Source organism: Phaeoacremonium minimum (genome assembly GCF_000392275.1).
Source record: "Phaeoacremonium minimum UCRPA7 unplaced genomic scaffold PA7_03_scaffold_382, whole genome shotgun sequence".
Taxonomy (NCBI): Eukaryota; Fungi; Ascomycota; class Sordariomycetes; order Togniniales; family Togniniaceae; genus Phaeoacremonium; species Phaeoacremonium minimum.
In genome coordinates, this window is record NW_006921285.1 from 28,572 (window position 1) to 49,899 (window position 21,328).

Genomic DNA, 21,328 nt, shown 5'->3' on the forward strand with positions numbered 1-21,328 from the left:
GCCAGGTCATATCAGGGTATCTCCTTCCCCAAGCCTTGCCTACAACTCCAGATCTTGCCATGCGTACACCTACATAGATGCTGTTTCCAATCACACAAGAAAATACCAAGTCCCAATGCTGAGACCACCATGTCTGGACAAGCCTTTAACTTTCAGCGTGTGAAAAGGAGCTACTGGATACTTTGGTATCTCTCTGGACCCCCTTCTTAATACTTGCTGTAGCTGGAGCTATGACTGCTCCGCCTACGATGCGACTTGCGCGATAGTATCTCCTTGCGCTCCTCCCGCAGGGTCACCCACACCCAGAACCAGCTGACCATCTCGATGAACATGAAGGTGAAGAAGATGCGGTTCTTGAGTCCATCGCCACCCCAGCTGGCGGGAGCATAACCAGGATTGTGGATGTGGGCGTTCGGGCGGGAGAAATGGCTGCGCGAGGACGACTTCGGAGCGTATAGAGGAGACGACGGAGAGAATGTGAAGGTATAGAAGATGGCGATAAAGGCGAGCATGAGTCGGAGAGGCGCTTGAAGGCAATGTTAGGTTGCATCTTATAGAGCCAGACGAGAGAGAGAGTATGACACGAACCTTGTGTTCCCCAGTAGTGTATAAGGCAGATATCCTCGGGCAGGCTCAGGGTGACGAGGTCGGTGATACCAAAAGTGGCCAGTACGACGGCGAGGAACGCAAGAGCGGGGGACTGGTTGTCGAAACTTCGTGCGTATGGCTAGACGGGTTCCACAGATGTCAGCCTCATGTGGTCGATTTCTCATTACCAGTCGACCTTATGGAATACGCACCATGCCCATGGCCTCTCCCATTACATAGACCAGAGACTGGTCTGCGATGGTGGCCGGATTTGTCAGGAAGAAGAAGCCCAGCGTTATGTGGAACAGGGACAGCGAGGTGAGAATTGTCTTGGCAGATATGAGCGCCATGTTGAATGAAACGGGACGAGGCAGATCGTCGCAAAGAACAAGAGAGCTGTATAGCTAGTAGCCAACAATCCAAGCAGGAGGTTGCTGTCGTATTGAGAGGGTCATCTATCGAGTTGATAGTTCGAGCTTGCAAGAGGTTCGAGTCAGAGTAGGCTGTGGGGAGACGCCCTTGAAAGAGAGATCGAGCGATCTTGTGTATCGGGATCTGGTGCGAGGCAAATGGTGATTTGTCCCCTGCTTCTAACCTCAGGCAGGCAGACTGAGAGAGAGGAAGGAAGAGGAAGAGGCTGTGAATGAATGGACGCCTAAGGTAGGTAGGTTTGGTATACCTACAGGACCTGAGGTAGGTGGTGGTGGTGACGTCTGGTGATTGTAGTGGATGTGGCAGTGGTTGAAGGATGCCTTATTAAGCCAACCAAAGGGCAACTAATTAACCTGGCCAGACACGAGGTGTGTCGTGTCGTGTTAGGTCAGGTCGTGCCTTCCCTGCAAGCTGCAAGGCTTTCCCTTATCGTGCCTGCCCCAAAGGCTGCCATTCCTTATCGTCCTGCAGGTAGGTCGAGTACCTAGGTAAGGTACCGGAGTACCTGAGTACCTGAGTACCTGAGCCAAGGCCCCTGGCGGGCGGGACGGAAAGGCCAGTACCGGTACCGTAAATGGAGCGCCCTCCAGGAGGACTTGCACGCCTGACCCATGTGGGGGTTACGGTACCTTACGTTAGGATGCTTGCTCCCCGCCTTCTTCATCAGCCTCTCGACTCCAGCTTGCTGTCGATATCAAATAATCAAGAGCGCCTTGCTCTACGGAATAGCTTCAACATAAGGTAGCTCTCAAAGACACAGTCACAGAGACTCACAGAAACACACAGACAAGCACATGTCTGATCGGTTCTCCCCTCCTCTCGACAAGCCCCGCCATTTTCGGTACTGGCAGAGGTGTCTGCGCACGCTGCTGCCACACCAGTACACCAGCAATGACAGCATCCGCATGACCCTCGGCTTCTTTGTCCTCGCCGCCGTCGACATCCTCTCCACCCCCGACTCTCCTCCCCCGAAGCCCCTGATTGCCTCATCCGACCGCCGCCGCCTCCGTGAGTGGGTTCTGGCCTGTCAACACCCCGCCGGCGGTTTCTGCGGTTCCCCAACACATGTCCTACCCCGGTATCAATATGAAGGATATGACTTTGAGGCCGGCACGGCAGACATCGCCCGCCCCGGGGCCGCCAATATAGCTGCCACATCCTTTGCACTCTTGATCCTAGCGCTTCTGGCAGAGAACGACTCCGCAGATAGTGCCTACCTCGGCGTCGATCGCCTGGCAACATTGCGCTGGCTCCGACGAATGCAGCGCGAGGATGGGAGCTTCGGCGAGGTTCTCGTCGAGCTACCCAAGGGCAATAATGGTCAAAAGGGGAGCTCTAGCCATCCACTGATTGCCGGCGGGAAAGATATGAGATACTGCTATCTCGCAGCGACTATTCGCTGGATGCTGAGAGGAGATCTGGAGTCAGGGAGCCCCGGATGGGTTGAGGACATCGATGTAGACGCGCTCGTGAGCCATATCAGGCGCGGTCAGATATACGATGGAGGAGTGGCAGAAGGCTCCCAGCATGAAAGCCATGGTGTGTATTCCCCGAACTCTCATGGCAACTCACTATGCCACAGCGACGCGTCGCAACATGTCACAACTCCTGGCTAATACTGCTTTTAGCTGGTTATGGATATTGTGCCGTAGCTGCATTGTCTCTCCTCGATCGTCCCCAGACCGGTGGCGGCCGGCACGATAGTGAAGCAATTCGGCGTGGAATTCCGGATCTACCAGCCTTGATACGCTTCCTCGTCTCGCGGCAGTTAGCCTTTCTAGAACAAGAGGATGACGATGCTGATGATCCCGAAACTGCCAACTTCTCACAACAATCCCTGGCAACCTTGTCCCTGGAAGACAGTATCAAATATGTGGGCTTCAATGGGAGGTGCAACAAGGTGGCCGACACGTGCTACTGCTGGTGGGTTGGTGGTGCGCTGGCTATCCTCGGCCACAGTGACCTCTTGACCCCAGCTCCGGCGCGTCAGTTCATTCTCGACAAGACGCAACATGTTATCGGGGGCTTCTCGAAGTATCCTGGCGGGCCGCCGGATATCTATCATGGCTGGCTGGGTCTGGCAGCCTTGGCTACGATGGGTGACCCCGAATTAAATGAATTAGATCCTGCCATGTGCGTGTCCGTTAACACTGTAAGAAAGGTTGAGAAGGCCAGAGCAGCCTTGCTGCTCGACACCAAAGCCAAGCTAGACAATTCCGGCTTTGGGCAGCAGTTACTTGACTTGGGAGTGGCTCAGGCCGGCAAGCGACCGGAATGGCTCTCCGTTGGCGTTTGAGCCAGTAATCTTCACATCGGCCATAAATGGTGAGCAGCTATTCCAAGGCGGAATGCATCTAGACAGAGCAGCAGCATGGCTTATAGGATGGCCCGCTAGATCTGGACATCAATGTGCCAATTACTATGTAATGGATTACTCCTTGGTATAAAACGAGGTATCATATAAGTACAGCTCCAATGCGATTTGCTTGCCGAGCAAACCGATGGTGAATCAAAATCTTCATGACATGCCATACTCGGCAAGTCTCTCTTCGCGTTATCGTTTGTCGTAAAGTAACATAGAGCGCCAAAATGCTTCATCCCATCTCCAGTCGCAGGGCGCCGTTCGCTAAGGTCGCTAGATATCGGTATGTCTTACGCTAGCGCATTGAACGAGGAGCAATCAAGTTGAAGCAGTGACTGCCTTGACCGTCGTGCTCGTCGTAGGGGCAAAACCGCCCTCTCCTTTGGCATGAGCGTCTTGGTCCTCCTCGTCCTCTCCCTCTTCGTAGATTCGCTCCTCTATCTCTTCTCCAGGTCCACGAACAAGAGGGCTGAAAGCTTCTACTTCCTCAACATCATCGTCAGCTTCGCCATCATCCCTTTCATGGCCCATTTCCATATCCTCCTCGTCCGCAACAGCATCCTCGTCTTCCTCCTCTATAGTGATCTCACCAGACCGTCGTCCTAGTCCACTAGCACTAGCACTTCGTGAATGGCCTCCTGACCCCGTGCTTCTAGCACTACTTCCGCCTCCGAACGTGAGCATCGGCCCTTTGAAGATGTTCCGTTTTCGCTTGGCAAAGAGGACAGATGGACCGCCTCGTTCCGAGAAGGAGCTGAAAGGGTTTGGCGAGCTTGGAGGCTGTATACTATTGTTCGCCGCGCGGCCTCCAGGCATGCCTTCGTTGAAGAGAGAGAGGGGCGGGCCAGCGCCTCGAACTAGCCGGATATTACTCGGGAAACTTGTTGACGTCGGGGTAGCAGGAAGGACTTTGACGGAATGGTGTGGCGAACGTCCTGTCTGAAGTGGTGTTTTGGACATGTTTGTCGAGACAGAGTTCGTGGAGCTGGTAGATGATGCTTTGGAATGGGAATGGTGGTGATGGTGCATTGACCGTACGGAGGAAACAGACGAGCTGGTCGACTTGCGGCCTCGAAGTCCCGCGGATGGTCGGCGGATCGTAGATCGAGGGGTAAGAGGAGAAGGAGAGAGAGATTGACGTTTATACGAGTTGGAGGTCGGTCTTCGCGTCGGAGGATTCGAGGGGGTCGATAAGCTCGTGGAGATGGGGCTGTGGAGTGTATTCTCTGCAGCTGGTGCAGGTGTGTGTTTGAGAGCAAAGCCATTGGCGATGAGGTTCTTTGGTAGGCTCGAACTGGTTACAGTTGGGGCGGTATTTGTCGTGGGATATTTGCTCGTATGTGGTCGGAGATTATTATCCTTCGACCGCTTGTCATCTTTACCACCGCTGCCGCCCTTTTCGAGCAAGTTCGGCGTGGAGTGGCTTCCTCGTTTGTTGGGGTTTTTGTTTCGTCGTGTGTTCTCGACGATCCAATGTGTCCAATTCTTCCAGTGCGCGAGAATGGCTTGCGAGGGCTTCTTCCGAACCTTCTGTTGGGGGCCATTCTGCTGACTGGCCATTGTAACTGCTAACGCATCGCTGGTCGTAACGAGGTGAAGAGTCGAGCCCCTAGATCGGGCACTTCGGAGAACGCCTTCCTTCGGGGGTGGTACCGGTCTCCTATGGCGCGAGGAGCTTGCTGATCTGATAGAATCTTTATCAATCGGTGGTGGTGGTACTTCGCCATCAGGACTTAGACCACCATTCAGCTTGGCGAACTCTGGAAGACCCGGCAGATCCGTGACATGTAGATCCGGGAAGTGACCGCTCCTCCGTTCAGAACGACCTCGTGCTCTTGGTGTAGGCGGGTCACCGAGTTTGATGAAGTGCTCTTGGCTCGACGAACCTACTTCCTCACCTACTGGTGCCAGCCGTTCTAGACGGCTGGAAGCTTGAGAAAAACGACGGGAGCTCCTATGCTCAGCTTCCTTCTCCTTGCGCTTCCGCTCCCGTCTCCGTTGCTTGCGCTCTTCCTTTTCGATAAGCAGAGTCCACCATCCGGCGAGTGTGTCACATTTTTGGGCTATGACAGATTCAATAACGGAGTCGATATCCACGCCAGCACTTCGCATACGCTGGAGGGTGTCTTTCTCAAGGGGCGTGGAGAAGGGCGGAGGCTGTTGCTTTGCTAGAATAGCCTGCTGCTCGGGCGCATGCTCAGCTAGAAAAGGATGTGCGAGGATATCGGACAGGCCCGGCCTCAACAGTGGTCTCTTCGACAATAGACCTTTTAATAGCGACAATGCATCGGCCGGTATATGCTCGGGGTATTTCGGCTCTTCTGAAAGGATCTTGGTCCGTGTGACGTTGTCATCGTCATCGTCGAAAGGTAGTTCTCCACAGAGCAAAGCGTACAGTATCACCCCCAAACTCCACACGTCGACCTTTTCGCCTGCATATTTCTCTCCTTTGAGCATCTCTGGGGCGGAATAGCAAATCGTGCCACAGAAAGTCTGGAGGTAGTTCGACTTGCCCTCGTACTCACGAGCAAACCCAAAATCCAACAATTTAACATTCTCGTTCTTGTCCAACAAAATGTTCTCAAGTTTCAGATCGCGATGCACGCAGGATTGCAGGTGAACGTAGGACACGGCGCCCACGAGCTGTGTAAACGTCTTTTGAACCTTGTCGACCGGAAGCTTGCCGTGTTTGAGGAGATAGTTGTAGAGCTCGTCGCCTAGAACAGGGTATCAGTGCAAGTTGGGGAAGTTTGGCTTTGCTGGTGGCCAACAAACCTGAACAATATTCGAGAACGAGCCACACCATTGACTCCGTCACAATGACCTCGTAAAGTCGCGCGATGTGTGGATGGACGAACTGGCGATGATGATGAATTTCCCTAGCCAAATTTGAGTCGCCTTTGTGGGCAGACTTGAGAACCACCTGTTAAGAGAGAAGAGAGTCAGCATCAGGGGATTCTCACGCGCAAACGAAATGTATCGTAAGGCGGAGATGGTGACGGGATCGCGACGTACTTTGGATCCATTTGTGAGCTTGTGCGTAGCCAGGTAGACCTTTCCAAACGACCCTTTCCCAATCAGTCGACCAAGCGAGTAGTTTCCAACGGACTTGAGGTCCTTATTTGAGAATTCACTGTGGGGAACGTCAACTTCTGCTCCGGGGGAAGTGTGGGCGACGCAAGCTCGGAAGGATGACTTACTCGAGAAGCTCTTGGTAGGAGTTTGCGAGCTAGAATAGACGGCAAATCTGGTCAGCATTGGGCCCAACAAGCAAGCGGCGCAAGCTGTGTCGTGGTTTGCATCCGCCGGCGCAGAGATATTGGACTCACCTTGGCCTTCCGTCCCAGCGCCTCGGCCTGCCTCTTTGCCGCGTGCATGCCTCCTCTTCCACTTCAACCCGACGACCGCAACCGGCGGTGCCGAAGCAGCTCCAGCGTGCAGGCCGAGAGTGCGCGCGACGACTGATGTGACGGTACTACCGCTGGCGAGAAATGGGTGTGTTGCGGTTCGAGACACGGTCAAAGGCCGAGGCAACGGCCTGGCCTGACCTGCTTGGAGTGCTTTCGGGAGTCGTTACACCGGCAGTGTATTACTCTGTCACGCGCATCGATTCCCACTCAATCGCTCGTCCACCTATTCTTGTGTTTGCCGGTCGGTCGGTGTCTCTCTGCGGGGTGTATGAAAGTTTGCGAATTGGGTATCACGACCGGTCGCAATCAAGTTGTTTCTAGAGATCGGTAGTGGCAGGCTGGTTGGTATGTGAGAAGGTAGAGGCTGGTTTTTGACGGTATACGGACGGAGACAACGGGATCTGGTGTCTGACGAGAGACGTGTCTGAGGTCTGCGTTTCGTTTCGTTGTCGTCTGTCCCGTCCCGTAAAGCTGGGTTTGTTTCGTTTCTTGTTTCTTCACAATTCGATCAGTCAATGAACCAGTCAGGCAATCAAGCCCCAGACAAATCGCTGCCCGTGTCGTGTTTGCACAGAGAGAGATCTCCAAGCGGTGGCGCAACAGTCCAATCCAGTCCAGCCCGAGCTTGGGGCTTCGGCGACCAACCGCTTTCTCGAAATTGTTAGCACAGAGTTCGGGCCCCGTCCGTACCGTCGCCGCGCTACCCATTTCCGCACCTTAGCCCCGGAGCGTTAAATAATTCTATCATCCATCTTTCAGCCACCTCAAGCACAATTACAAGGCATACTGTTTAGACAACGAAAGATAGGTTAGGCTAAGACGCCATAATCAAAACATTTTCCGACTCAGGAGACTCATCGATTCATATACATATGTATTTATATGTATGCAGATATATATCGTCACCGACAAAGAGTTCAATGTACCCAGGTATGGGGCAAGGGAGGTACCTGGATGCCCTTACTCTGTGGTCGCCGTTGAAGGTCAGGGATCAAAATGACCAGCCACACGCACGCTCGCGCCACCTCCATCACTTTGCAGGAACTTCGACAAACCTCGCTATGACAATACCGGTAAGCCTCTCTTTCTTTCTCAAGAGTGAGGGCTATTGAGAACTTGGCCTTAAATATCTGCATAACCTAGCATGTTGAAGCAACCTTATCATAGCTAGGGGAAGGATGAGGAATGGATGCCCGGACATTGATCAATTATATCCCGATCTCAATCTCGACGAGTTTGTTCCCTGCATCTCATCACGTTTCTGGACAAATTTTCTCAATTTTTTTTATTTCTTACCAAATCAACAAGAAACAAGGACGTTGTTTCATCTAGATAGCATCCATAATCGACTACATAGTCTACCACACTAACAAGAGACGATATTTGAACATTGAGTTCAAGAAGAAACTTCAGGTTCATTGGCGATGTTATGTTATCTGCTACCTCCTATTTAGTTTGAGAACATTGCTTCCTTTAGCGAGCCCCCGATTCAACTCCTCAATACGCTTGTTACCCGTCAAATTGTAGTGGCGGTGGTGTTTAATTTGTAGCATTTGTTCGTCGGAATAGATTCGCCTTGGTCCCACTGAAAGACAAGTCAGAACATTCCATTTTGTGAGACCTCTCTTTACTTACATGTTCGTGAACACAGCCATCGACCCAGCGCCATCGGTCAGTGGTAGAGTAGCGTGCATATGACATATTGGTGCTCGCATCAAAACACCAAGCTGTGCTTTGCTCGGTCCCTATCTTGTTGCCATTGCAGAAAAGAGGCCAGATCGTGTTAGGTCCATCGGCATACCCTTGGTGGTGTTGCTTTTGACCCGTCAGCTAGCTATCCTTATGAGGCGGAAAAGTATATGATTGCAAATGAATGATTTACCTTGTAAGTTGAGTCAATCAAGGAGAACATAGTCCTAGGATCCCCGTCGACCACAAATGCTCGGTAGAACTTGTAGGCTCTCAGTGCAGTCTCTTCCACGGTAACGGATGAATTCGGCTGACAAAGAGCTGGCGGGGCTTTCAAACTGCACAAATTCTCTCTTCTATAGATAGCCTCACCATGAGAATGACCGGTCAAAGGGGCAGCAAATCCAGCGATAGGTGCTAAGACGCTGGCAACAAGCACGGACAGTAGGCGCATTTTCGCGGTGGTGGAGATCAAGATTCTGAAGAACGAAAGACTATTAAAACTTAACGCACATGATGTGGCTATATATAGATTCTAGCAAAATGGCGGACAAGCCTCCGAATGTGACGCGGTCTTGTGCCTATTAACCATCGCGCGGATAAATCCAGTGTATATCAGGCCAAGGCTTGGTGAGGGCATGTCTTGATTTAGCCTTTCCAATATAGAGCAATCCAAGCAAAAGGTCATTCTCGGCCATAGAAATGGCAATAAACGCTGTTGCGGGGTCGTGAGGCAGTTGCTCTTAAGTCTAAGTATGCCGGAGTTGATAGTCGCATGAGATGTTAGAAGCCCTAACATATCATCATGAGGAAGTCTTGACTCACCGGTGCTTGCCAGGTTCGTGCCGCCGAGTTTGATCACCGAGTGAAGTCAAGTGGATACTTGTCCCAGCTTCGTGGCCCTCTCCTTGCTCAAAATAAATCTAGTGTATAAGGCGTGCAAGAGTGTGAAATGCTTAGTTGTTTGTAATAGACTTTCGTATTATATCTTGTTTAAGCTACAATTCTGCCAACAAAGCTCCTTCTCTCACTTTCTAAGACCAAGGGCCCACCACCTGGCCCACTGGCATCTAGACTGAGAGTGACTCGGCTCCTATCAGCCACAACCCGCACCGTTTCTCCCAGGTTTCGATAATCTGTCTCACAGTGCCCGTGTGCATGACTTTCTCCACCATCCATATCTACGTTACGAACTTCGCGCAATTCGATGCTTGGATATGGCAGCCATCCTTCACGTAGTGGAACGAGCAATATCGGTATATCGGCCTCTGTGTCCGGTGTTGAACTTATCTCGGCTTCGGAGGACGGAGCGGGGATCACAAAATGACCTTTGCGCCGACCGCCAAGCAGCCATGTATCAGTTGGCGCGGAGACTTCGTAGCTGAACTCGAGGTCATCAGCACTAGGAGCGCCATGTGCAGCTCCTGTATGCTCGCTGTCCCATATGCGAGTCCACTTGAGGTGTAATGTTGCAGGGAGGAGCTGATTTATACACACAGTCTGAGCTCCAGCCCCGTCCCCTATATCATCAAGGGAAGAAATAGGGGACGATACTGGCTGTTGGAGACGAAGATCGGCCGTATGCACAATGGTAATGGAGGGTATGTCGACAGGTATGACGATGGACCGGAGCTCTTCGTCAACAGGACGAGTTTGTCCCAGAGTAAGCTTAGGGTTTTGCTTCACCCAGTTAACAATGAAACTCGCTAGAGCTGATGCTGCATCTCTACCCTCCGAGGTCTGCCCAATGCCGAAGAAAAGACGCTCCCACTTTATCTGGGAGAGGAAGGATGTATTCATCTCGCCCAGGAGAGCAGCTCTTTCAAGATCGTAACCCGTAATAGAATTCTGAACATGCGAGACAATCTCGGGTACCACGAGACCAGCGAATGTCTCAAGGGCGGTACCATTTAAAGATTTATCGAGTGAGACTTTGATCAAAGCCTCAATCTCGTCTTGGAAACGGGTATATTGAAGTTTCAGGTACATGGTCTTCTTCGTTTGGGAATCCACGTATACACCCTCTTTTCGAATGATCTTATATAGTAGACTCGCCGGTTGCTTGGGGAATATCACAACAGGTTGTGTTGGTGGGATTCCGAAACTCGATTCAAATAAGTCGGATTCCAGTAATTCGCTATTGAGTAACCTTAAAGGACTCGGGGATGAAGTTGAGACTGAAAATCTAGAGAACAGAGCATGATGCTTGAAAACATCTTGTACATTGACACCGAGTGCTAGGCCCGTCGGTATCGAAGGCATTTTAGAGAAGGTATATGATCCATTTGATGTGGTGTATGTTGCTTCAATTTTGATTGAGACATTAGACATGTCGTGCTCGATTGTGAAGGGACACCTAATGTTAATTGTTGTATCCGGTGGGAGTGAGGAGAAGAAAAACACGCCCCCTTCAGCAGGTTTGGAGAGCTGTGACTCCGAGTTCAAAAACTTGGTTTCGCTAGTCAAGAGACGCAAGCCCGCCGTAGCAGCTCGAATTCGAAGCTCACAACTTGTCACGTCATTCCATCCCGTGAACAACTGTATGTCGAGACAGTTGTTTTGATCAAGCTGAATGTCTTTTGAAGCGCTGAGACGGATGTCGAAGGATCTCGTTCTTTGAAACAGTCTGATCCGAGGGTTTTTCAGACCGCCCGAGCGGTCGTCTGATGATCGCAAATCTCGCTCATAATGCAGGCTCATGTTGCTGCTCGCGAGATGGATCTGATCGACCTCATAAATGCCCGGAATAACATCGTTACAGTGAAGCTCGATTCTGTTCACTCCAGGCTTCAGTGTTGTAGGGTTGTTGGTTGCCAGCCAGATCTCTTTTGAACTTGAAGATCCTGGCGCTGTCATTCGCATCGTCACTTTGTCAATCGGCATATCGTCCACAAGGAGACTCCGAAGCTTGAGACTCAAGGAAAAGGAGTCTTGTCGATCCTTGTAGACAGGAACTCCTTCGATCTCCAAAGCCGCGAAAAAGTTTTGCAGAGGAGCTTTGATCCCCGTTGTGACTGCGGTTGAGCTGGATAGCAAGTCCGCCACGAAGCCTTGGATTGCTGCCATCCTAGGATATTCTGTCTCCGGTTTGAGGACAGAATGGAAGGCTTTTCGGTGGCTCAATTTGTCCTTCTCAGAGGCGGCAGCTTTGGACAAAAGTTTCAACACCACCCGGGCATACTCATCCCTTCGCTGCAGCTCATGAAGACATTTGGCGTACATTACAAGCATTGATAGCTCCAGAATGCTCCAACCGCTTTCACCGAAGAAGGGGGTCTAAGATGAAGTTAGCTCGTCACGTCTTCAAGATTCAGGGTATGGCCTTACACTGCGGTAGAAATAGGACGCCGCGGCCGCATAATCCTCAAGGTGGAACTTGAGGACAGCTAGGTCTGCCATATTCGTCTGAACTGAATGTGTATGGTTGGCGACCGTATAATGGCGTAAAGCCTTATCTGTCAGAGTTTCGTAGAGGCGATAAAAGTCCTCTCTGTTGTCTAGGGCTGTTCGGAGAAGCTTGTTCTCAAGCCCCGATATAGAATGGTGTGAGAGAGATGGGACTTCGGCAGGTTTTCCTTGACTATCCGAAGTCTTGACATCGTCAAGTTTAACGTCTGCAAATGAACCCAATTCGGAATCACTAATAACTGGTGCGGATGCCCAACCATCAGTCCAACCGCGTCTCTTGCCCCTCTCTTCCAGAATATTGCGAGACAAGGCGTACAACTCTGCACGTCGTGCTGCTAGTTCTTCGAGCCCGACTTTGAGAAATTGTTGTTGGACCGCGTCAAGCTCGGGAACACTCGCTCTTCGTCGTGGTCCAGGAAAGATACCGGGACTTGGAGGAGGCCGGGGTCGTTCCCCGGGGCGGGCATGGAGTGATGTAGTCCTTGCCGGGTGCATCATGGTTTTCGGCTCCGGTATCGATGACTTTGGCTCCGAGCCATCAGGTGTAGCGATTGTCGACGGCGGTATTGGCAAAGCTTTTGTGGAAGTTTGTGCGAGGATCTGTTGCGCGATGGAGAAAGCGAAGGATGCAACCATATTGTCGACAACCTCTGCCATGGATGGGTCCAAAAGCAATGACTTTACGGGATCCTCATCTCCGGCTCTCTTATCTGGTTCCGTCAAAGCCGAGGTGATGTCCTTTCTCATGACATGGGATACAGAAGGGATGAACTCCAGAGTTCTCCTGCATATTTCCGCTAACATAGACAAATCTTCAGGCTCATCAGATGGCTTTGGGGGCGGTGCTCTGGGGGCCACGCCGTGTAAGACAGATTCTTGCTGCTCTTTGAGCTTTGTCAGCAGCTCATCTCGAGTTGACCAGGCATTTCCTAGCCGGAGAAGCAAAGAGATCTGGCGCGCAAAGATGTAGCATCTGAAATCGAATACAGAAACATTGTTCGCAAGGATCAAATCACGATAAGGCTTCTTGGATGCTGATATCGGAATGTCGTCAAAACTTTCCAGTGATGCGCCGTCCTTTGATTGCAAGTTCACCGGCTCGTCCTCTCCTTCAAATTCTAGAGTACCATTCGTGGCAGCTGCTAAGCACCTCTGAGCAGCCTTCTTGAGCTCGTCAGTAAAGTCCAACAACGAGCCACCATGAGCTTCCGCGGAGTCGGATCCGGCTTGTTCCTGAATGATAGTATCGAGACCCACGCTCAGCTGGTCATACCCCACGAGGGCATCATCAACCAAGCCGACACTTTCAAACCCGCGAGCCAGCCCTTCCTTAAGAATAAAGAAAGTGCAAAAATTCCAACCGGGAAGGCTCCGCTGGGCATCCTTCTCCTTAATGTCATCCTCGTACTGGCCTACTCTCATGTCGAAGCTCGAGAGAATGAGGCCTTTGAACTTGGCAATCAAGTCGACCCAGGCTGCATCGGCCTCCGCCTCGGTTTCAGTGTATCCGCTTGGAACAGCAGGGACGACTCTCGGAAGGAGATCATAAGGCACATCATTGATGCCGATTCGAATCTGGGCGACGCGATCTACTGCACTCTTACTGGTCCCATTAAAGTCTGACCGCAATTTCTCTAGGAGCGTAGATGATCCGCCTCCCCATCGCCTGGTAGTGCTCTTAGTCGTTGGAAGCGAGTCCGAGGATCCATCTGGCCCTTTACTGCTGCTCGCGCCGGTAGTCCGCGGCTGGGTTGAGGCGACGGTATTGGGTATTACGACGTGGATGATGAGCCACTCGAATGCATCGTGATTTTCGGCCGTATTTCGATCCTTCTTGGTGGACTGCGCAGGGGGGGTATTCTCCTTGATCCACTTGCGGATCTCGTCGCGCGTAGTGGACTTGTAGGTGTCATTGTCGTCGCACCGAACGAGGAGCACTTTGAGGTACGGCGTCCGTCGCAGGCCAGGAATCTGGTGTCGTCGAGCGGGCGCCTGCCCAGGGCGGACAGCACCAGATGGTAGTGTTACGGCGTCGATATTCTCGATAGATCCGGTACGACCACCCAGCGCCTGTGTCGTGAAGCCATCATCGGTGCTTGTCGTAGTATCTGCGATGCTTCCGTGTGGTTTTGGGGAGATAACCGGGGATGCGGCGGCGCGAGAGGCGTCAGATCCAGACCCGGCCGCTACGAGCTCCACATGAAGAGTCTGGATGGATCGAAGAGGCCCGGCATGAGACTGCCAGTGAAGATCTCGCAAAGGGAGCCGAGGAACCAGCCCTGGCGCGAGGAGCTTGTAGACGTCGTGAGGATCAAAGTACTCGACTGTCGTGTCGCAGAAGATGATTAGCGAGGGCTTGTCAAGACCGCTGACTTGCACACAATTCGATTAGCAATATGAGCGCCGACATACCTGTGACTTTGGACGTCGAGAACGGCCGTTCCATAGTGATTGTGGTCACAATGGGCTGTCATCTACCCATCCCGTGGTCAAAGGCAGAGAACCAGCGATGTGGGAGTTTCCAATTTAAGGTGCAGTCTACCGTAAGTACAGATATCCATGTGCAGGTACAGTACATACACTAGCCAGAATACGTACCATACAACGGGCATCTATGTTGGTGCCCGTTAGCGCAACGGGGTCCCACCTGATTTAGGTAATTACCTAAGTACCCCCCGTAGACCGCAAGAGCTGCCCAGGTGTTTTCAACTTTGGGAACCTCGATATCAATACAGCAGTTCAACACAACCTTTAAGTGACAGTTCAAGACGAGAGCATTCAAGAGCATGATGGCTCTACCCTCACAAACTTCACGGCTCGGCACATGTTAGCAGCTTCTTCAAAAGCAAGTCGCTCCACACATTGTTCACAGTGACTATCCAGCTGAATTGGGAACATGATTTGGCTGTAGTATCTCCTTATTATAGAGGAGTCTAACGGCGATTCTACCTTCGCAGCGACCGTTGACCTCGTATACTTTGCTGTTTTACGCTTATGAGGCAACATCAAGCTAGCAAATCCGTGATACCGCGGCTGGGGCAAAGAGACCTTAGATGCTGAGAGAAATGCGGCCTATTGTTCTCTTCACTCTGCGTCTGCATCCCTTGTTGAACTCGGCCACCCATTTCTTCACGATCGCCACCTCCTGATTCACTATAGCTTGTAGTTCGGGATTCACCGCCCAGTTCGCACCACTATGGTCTGAACCGTGGAAGCCGCCTGGAACAACAAACGTCGGTACTTCTGCTGCGCTTTGTAGTGGACTGCCCGGACGAAAGTCCGAGGCAACGGTAGCAAAGCGCCACGGGTCATATTGGCCGTTAACCAGCATCATCCGCTTGACCTTGGGTGTTTCCCAACTACCGGTATATTTGTCAACTGATGCAGCTGTCTTGCCCTCAGAGAGACCAAAGTGATCCTTGAAGAAGAGGCCGCACTGTTTTCGGCCGTATTCGGCGCTGACTAGGCGGGTGACTGATATGATTTGGACAGGAGGAGCACCTGTCTGCCAGAATTCGAGTTTAGAAATGGGGTCCCGTTAGCACGCTTACATCCTTGATACGACGCCCTCATCTATGAGAGTGTTCGTGAGGACCTACGGTTCGTTACACAGCATCCACATCCACTGTCTGTTATATAGGCTGTCTACCCTAACATCCGAGTATATCGGATTGAAGACGTTCAGAGCCTGGTAGCATAGTGTATTGTTCTCTCCTTGAAATTCGCTATATCCGTATCTCTCATATGCTGTGAATGGTCGCATGGTCGTTAGGTATCAATGTTTCCTATAGACTAAGATGAGTAGAAGTAGGCGACAAAATTGATTGACTTACAGTATGGCAAATCTATTTCCTTAAAGTGTTTGGCGTAATTTTCAAGAGCTTTGACAAGACCAACGCCCTCTGCACCAGGTATCTCGTTAGTTGAGTTTGGCCATACGCCCTGTTCTAGGGCATTAGAACATCAGCTTCATTCTTACAATAGCCTGGCGTATTTTGACCTGGCAACGTCGACCTACCTCAATGTAGTCGCAAAATGCATAATTCGACTTGCCGCCAGTCTGGAAGGAGTTGAATTGATTTGCTTGCCAAGTCCACGGTCCATTCTCAAGTGCTCTATAATCATCAAGCAGCCATGTAAGTGTTTGTAATAGAGCATAAAACTTTTCACGCTTGAGTTGCTTGTACTCACCCCGCAAAGTCCGCATCCTCGAGGTTACCTAGCATGAACTTATCTTTTAGTGTTTGCTTCTCCTTCCTTGCGCCATGCAACAGAGTGTTGTCGACGTAGTTGATAACTGCGTTAATATCTGCACTGCAGTTCTTTGGCATTGCCTCTAGGGTGGGAATGAAGTATTCGTAAAAGTTGCTGATAGTCTCTACAGTTGCACTGGAGCCAACATAACCCCAGAATGTGCCAGGGGCTTTTTTTTGGCAGTATAGACGGCAAGTGCACCCGCATAGGAAGCGCCATTCATGATCCAGGGAGCCTTTTTGGGTGAGCTGGTGCCGTTCATGTCGAAGGGTGGCACCCAGTTGTTTGCAAAATATGTCAAGTCTTTGATTGCATTTTCCAGTGTCAGATACTGCAAATTTTCCACTGTCAGCGTATCAAATGGGCAACTTTCACCCCAGTACCTATGTTGCAAGGCGACGATGGCACCACCGGTTTCATAAGCGAACAGTCCCTGAAGACCCTGCGTGGTGGAAAAGGAAGTATTGTAGCTCTCAGCTGCATCCTCGCCGGGGGTGGAGAAAAAGATGGGTGAGCCTGGACCTTGTCAAAATTGAGTTCCATACCAGTAGCGTTGCTTGAATGTACCTAGTTGTGGGTTCGAATGGTCAAGTAGTTGGTCAAAAGTTCCCCAGCCATTCGGACCGTTTGTCCCTTCATTGTCTGTCCCATCTGCTCGAGCAGTAAGTCGCAGAGCGCCATTACGGTGAGCACCTATGGCGGTGGCAACCGAGATGGCTTGAAGAATTGCTATCTCCGTCAATAGAGCCCGGAATGGTTTCAGTATGCAAGATGTATTTCCCCAAGATTTTGATTTCTCGAGGCACTCAGCCAGCACTCCCAGGCATGACACTGCTGGTCTATATGTACTCACTTGTTGCCAACGTGAAGCTGCCGGCTTTCCGGGATTGTTATCTCCAAACTAATGCATCGAGTTCCGAGGTCATGTATTAGAAGACTGCTACACCTTCTAGCCATTGTTCTAGCTGCTAGGATCGGATATGAACCCTGGTCATTTTCTTGAGCGTCATCAACTCAAATACTATTGAATACGCTGGTGTCAAGTACCAGGACCCTGAATGCGCTAGACCCGACACTGCTCTGCTAATTACTCCTTGCTTATCGAATTCCTCGACATAGCTGGGAAAGTCTTACTTGTTAGAGTATTTTTCCACGACAAGCTGCGCGCTCTAGATCGTACAAAATTACCTTTTCGAGCTATATCCTACCTGAGCTGCCTATTTGCCTCCCGCTTCCAATGCCTGGTGTAGGGCACAGCAACAAACAATTCATGAGTATCGCCTAGCCCTGTTTTAGTTGGCATTCACTCACCTTTCTGTTATAATTGATCAGATACAAATCGAATGTCTTATGATGTTCACGGCTCCACTGATGCTTTGACCGATTACTTCACAGTGTTTCGCTTCCCAGGCTCGACGATATAGACGCATGAATCAGTCTGTAAGAAATAATGAAAGCCGATCACTAAGACGACGCTATCTTCAAACACATGCAATCTACAATTGTGGCTTGAAGCGGACCGCTGATGATTGTATCATACATTGCAAAATACCTATTCCAGGATTGGGCTACAAGTGTTATACTTGTCAGCTTTGTACTTTGGACTCGCCTTCTAGAGACAAGCCAATTAAGTCGCAATAGACCAGATTGAAAACCACACGCAATCATGCAAGAAATCTTGTTGGCCGTTCATAGTGAGGTTGACTATGGCTTGAGAATTATGGGCAATGAGAAGAGGCCGTTCAATCTGTAGCAGCTACTTGTAACAAAGACTGAAGCTACCCGCCGCCGTTGTATGGCCCTGAAGCTGGACTAACACACACCCGCACTGCCGGTCCCACACTGTAAGCTTTCTGATGATTATTCTGATTAGGCGGTGAAGGCACACGCGGTGGAACAATTGGCCTGGAAGGACTGCGAATAGCGCCATCGCGGGGTTATGTCATGGCAGAATTTTTGGGGTGTCTTTTTTTTCGATATGGAGGTAAGACATAAGCATGGTGAACCTCCCGTTGTTCCTTTGAGTCTTCCTTTCGTGTTGTGTCATCTACGCATCGCAATTCTCTTCAGCCTTCTTCTTTCTCTCCTGACTTCTCTTCTCTTCATCTTGGTTTGACTCCCACCAGCATGTCAGGTCTTCAGGCCATCCGCTATTCGCGGGGTCGGCTGGAAGTGCTGGATCAGTTGCGACTACCGCACGAGCACCACTACGATGTCGTCTCAACTGCGGAAGAGGCATTTGACTGCATCAAGACTATGAGAGTCAGAGGTATGGCTGCCCCCTATGATATGCACGCCAGGTGATTGCATTGCTAAAACAACTCTAGGAGCACCCGCCATTGCCATTGTCGCTAGTCTTGCTCTAGCCGTCGAACTCTTTCACGGCGCATGCAGTAAGTACACCACACTCTACCTTGCAAGACCCTCTCGCACTCGACTTGATCACAAAGCTGACACCTATGGCTAGAAGCAGACAGCGCCAACGAGGCGATTACCTATGTCGACTCTCGTCTCGATTACCTCAAAGAAAGCCGGCCGACTGCCGTGGACTTGAGTAATGCCATCTCCCATCTCAAAGCTGCCATTCGCGCCCCGCCGACGGAAACCACCAGCGAACTCCCCACGCCTTCGCCACAAGCCGCCATAATTGAAACATTCATCGACACCGCTGAGGCGATCCTGGCCAGGGACCTGTCCACCAACGTTGCCATTGGCGACTTCGGTGCGGAATGGCTTCGGGCGCAACACTCCGCCAGTCCCGACAGCCAAATCTCCGTCCTCACACACTGCAACACCGGCAGTCTCGCAACCAGTGGCCACGGCACAGCCCTTGGAATCATACGTTCTCTCTACGCCAAGAAGCTACTAAAGCACGCCTTCTGCACCGAGACACGCCCCTACAACCAGGGCAGCAGACTGACCTCGTTCGAGCTGGTCTTTGAAGGCATACCTTCCACACTTATCACCGACTCCATGGCCGGCGCGCTCTTTGCTCTCCAGAAAGAGAAGATGAACATTGGTGCTGTCATCGTCGGTGCTGATCGCGTGGTACGGAACGGCGACACTGCGAATAAGATCGGAACATACTCCCTTGCCGTCCTGGCCCGCCATCATGGCGTCAAGTTTGTCGTGGCTGCGCCGACAACGAGCATTGACTTAGAGACCGAAACGGGCGCCGGCATCAAGATTGAGGAACGCAAGAAAGAGGAACTCACGCAGATCAGCGGTGCCGTAGTCGGCGCCGACGGCACGATCGACGTGTCAAAGACTGCTAGAGTTGCCATTGCAGACCAAAGGATAGGGGTTTGGAACCCGGCATTCGATGCCACTCCGGCAGAGTTGATCGACGCTATCGTGACGGAAAAGGGCGCTGTAGTAAAGGGAGCTGATGGCAAGTTCAATTTCCGTGAGGTCATGCCGGAGCGATGGGCAAGCATTGTAGAAAAACGGTGAGTTGCTAGGTTGAGTTATGGCGATGTATTAGGACGGGGAGCCCCGTTACGTATGATATATGAACTTAGATGCAATAGATGTACATAGGGTCTAACTTTGTTGGATCTTACCCCTTGAGTGCATGGGTGATGAGCTTCTTGAATCCTTCCACTGCGTCTTCAAGGTCACCCACTGTCAAAGCCTCATGGTCAGAGTGCGCGACTAGGATCGTGCCCGGTCCGTATAAATACCGCGTATGGTTACCCTTCAAGTTAGGTATATCTGTCCCGTAATTGGCCACGATGGTCTCAAAGCCTAGAGCAAGGCCAAGTGTTAGCATTTGCCACCGGTATGAGATACATCTAAAGAACGCGACGAGAGGCTTACCACCGACATCACAATCACATTTGACCACCGGGCTTCCAGCGGGACAGTCCAAGATCAGGTCTTCGTCGTCCACGGACTTGATCACCTCCTCCATCTTCTTGACGATGGCCTCATGGCCACCCTGCTCAGCCGTGAGGGCTATTCTACCCATTAGTGTGGCAGTCGCCCGCTCGGGGATCACATTTCCAGCAACGCCACCCTCGATAAGGCCAACATTAATAGTGCTGTTGCCCCAGTCCTCACTGCTTCCCAAATCCGTATCCAGGATGCGGACCAGACCTCGCATAAGAAGCTCCGTAGCGCTTTTACCCAGCCACGGGTAGCCGGAGTGTCCCGCCTTGCCGTGAGCTTCGGCAAAACACACCAGACCACCTTTGTGTCCACAAGCCAGCTTGAGCTCGGTGGGCTCCCCGAAGATGACTGCTTCAAAGGATCGCGGCGGGTCGAGTCTCTGAAGGGTGTCAGAGAAATATCGCATGCCGGCACCGCCCTTTTCTTCGTCAACAACGAAGAGCAGCATAAGCTCCTCGGGCTCGATGTCCTCGGAACTGAGCAGCTCCTCTACCGCTGTGATCTGGGCGGCAACGCTGCCCTTGGCATCCACGCTGCCGCGCCCTTTGATAACCGTGGCTCTGGTGGGCTTCTCGTCAGAGATGGAGTACGGGATATGTGGCGGCACAACATCGATATGAGACGTGACGAGAACCTTGGGCTTCGAGTCCTTCTCTGAAGGCGGCCATGCTAGCACATTGAAGCGGTCGGCTCCGGTCTTGTCGCTCTTGCCGGGGACAGCCTCAAGCTTGGCGCTCCAGTCGTGGTAAGTGAAATAGTCCACTAGATACTCCGCCACGGCGGCCTCGTTGCCGGTGACGGAAGGAATCTCGACTAGTGCCTTGTGCAGGGCAAGGAGGTCTGCGCGGTAAGACGGCGCAGCGTCGGCATCAATGTCATTATCAACGTCGGTCACCGCAATCGGCCGTTGATGTTCTAGGACGGAGCCATTGGCCAATACGAGGCCCGCGACGAGGCACAAGAAGACCCTAGACAGCATCTTGGCTCCTTTGTTGACCTGAATTCTGGACGGTGAAATGCAATGCTATGGTGAGCATTTGCCAATTGACCAAGTCCGAGACCGAGATAAGCAGCATGGCATTCCGTGATGAGCGGGTAAGCTCTCGTCCAGCTCGGTGACTGCCGCTGATGACATAGCGCGTACAGGGGTTGAAGCTACCCTGTTAGGTCGTTGGTGGGCGATGTGGGGTTCGTTCGGTCAATTCGACAGCGGCACCTGTCGCCAAAACTAGAGTGAGCCGGCGCTATCCGGCTGTTTCAAACTTGAATGTCTTGGGTTAGTCAACCTGAAGCA

General features: G+C 51.6%; 7 protein-coding genes across 7 annotated transcripts; 2 read left to right on the forward strand and 5 right to left on the reverse strand.

The window, feature by feature from the left end:
• Positions 1 to 206: 206 nt before the first annotated feature.
• Positions 207 to 938, reverse strand: UCRPA7_5050 (hypothetical protein; the record flags this gene model as incomplete). The annotated part of the gene is made up of 3 exons (XM_007917600.1): positions 207 to 526; positions 589 to 727; positions 801 to 938. The coding sequence occupies 3 exons, from the start codon at positions 936 to 938 to the stop codon at positions 207 to 209; spliced, it is 597 nt and encodes a 198-aa protein (XP_007915791.1).
• An 876-nt stretch (positions 939 to 1,814) lies between these two features.
• Positions 1,815 to 3,316, forward strand: UCRPA7_5051 (putative type-1 proteins geranylgeranyltransferase subunit beta protein; the record flags this gene model as incomplete). Its single annotated transcript, XM_007917599.1, has 2 exons — positions 1,815 to 2,559; positions 2,649 to 3,316. 2 exons carry the CDS (start codon positions 1,815 to 1,817, stop codon positions 3,314 to 3,316), a joined length of 1,413 nt encoding a protein of 470 aa, XP_007915790.1.
• A 1,726-nt stretch (positions 3,317 to 5,042) lies between these two features.
• UCRPA7_5052 (putative serine threonine protein kinase protein) lies at positions 5,043 to 6,188 on the reverse strand (the record flags this gene model as incomplete). Its single annotated transcript, XM_007917601.1, has 3 exons — positions 5,043 to 5,066; positions 5,273 to 6,099; positions 6,158 to 6,188. The coding sequence occupies 3 exons, from the start codon at positions 6,186 to 6,188 to the stop codon at positions 5,043 to 5,045; spliced, it is 882 nt and encodes a 293-aa protein (XP_007915792.1).
• A 6,605-nt stretch (positions 6,189 to 12,793) lies between these two features.
• On the reverse strand, positions 12,794 to 14,335 carry UCRPA7_5053 (putative tmem1 family protein; the record flags this gene model as incomplete). Its single annotated transcript, XM_007917606.1, has 3 exons — positions 12,794 to 12,840; positions 12,906 to 14,213; positions 14,302 to 14,335. The coding sequence occupies 3 exons, from the start codon at positions 14,333 to 14,335 to the stop codon at positions 12,794 to 12,796; spliced, it is 1,389 nt and encodes a 462-aa protein (XP_007915797.1).
• Positions 14,336 to 14,938: 603 nt separating this feature from the next.
• Positions 14,939 to 16,220, reverse strand: UCRPA7_5054 (putative endoprotease protein; the record flags this gene model as incomplete). Its single annotated transcript, XM_007917595.1, has 4 exons — positions 14,939 to 15,390; positions 15,723 to 15,831; positions 15,908 to 16,004; positions 16,081 to 16,220. 4 exons carry the CDS (start codon positions 16,218 to 16,220, stop codon positions 14,939 to 14,941), a joined length of 798 nt encoding a protein of 265 aa, XP_007915786.1.
• Positions 16,221 to 18,270: 2,050 nt separating this feature from the next.
• On the forward strand, positions 18,271 to 19,596 carry UCRPA7_5055 (putative methylthioribose-1-phosphate isomerase protein; the record flags this gene model as incomplete). The annotated part of the gene is made up of 3 exons (XM_007917602.1): positions 18,271 to 18,412; positions 18,471 to 18,536; positions 18,611 to 19,596. The coding sequence occupies 3 exons, from the start codon at positions 18,271 to 18,273 to the stop codon at positions 19,594 to 19,596; spliced, it is 1,194 nt and encodes a 397-aa protein (XP_007915793.1).
• A 106-nt stretch (positions 19,597 to 19,702) lies between these two features.
• On the reverse strand, positions 19,703 to 21,013 carry UCRPA7_5056 (putative acetylornithine deacetylase protein; the record flags this gene model as incomplete). The annotated part of the gene is made up of 1 exon (XM_007917605.1): positions 19,703 to 21,013. One exon carries the CDS (start codon positions 21,011 to 21,013, stop codon positions 19,703 to 19,705), a length of 1,311 nt encoding a protein of 436 aa, XP_007915796.1.
• Between the last annotated feature and the right edge of the window lie 315 nt (positions 21,014 to 21,328).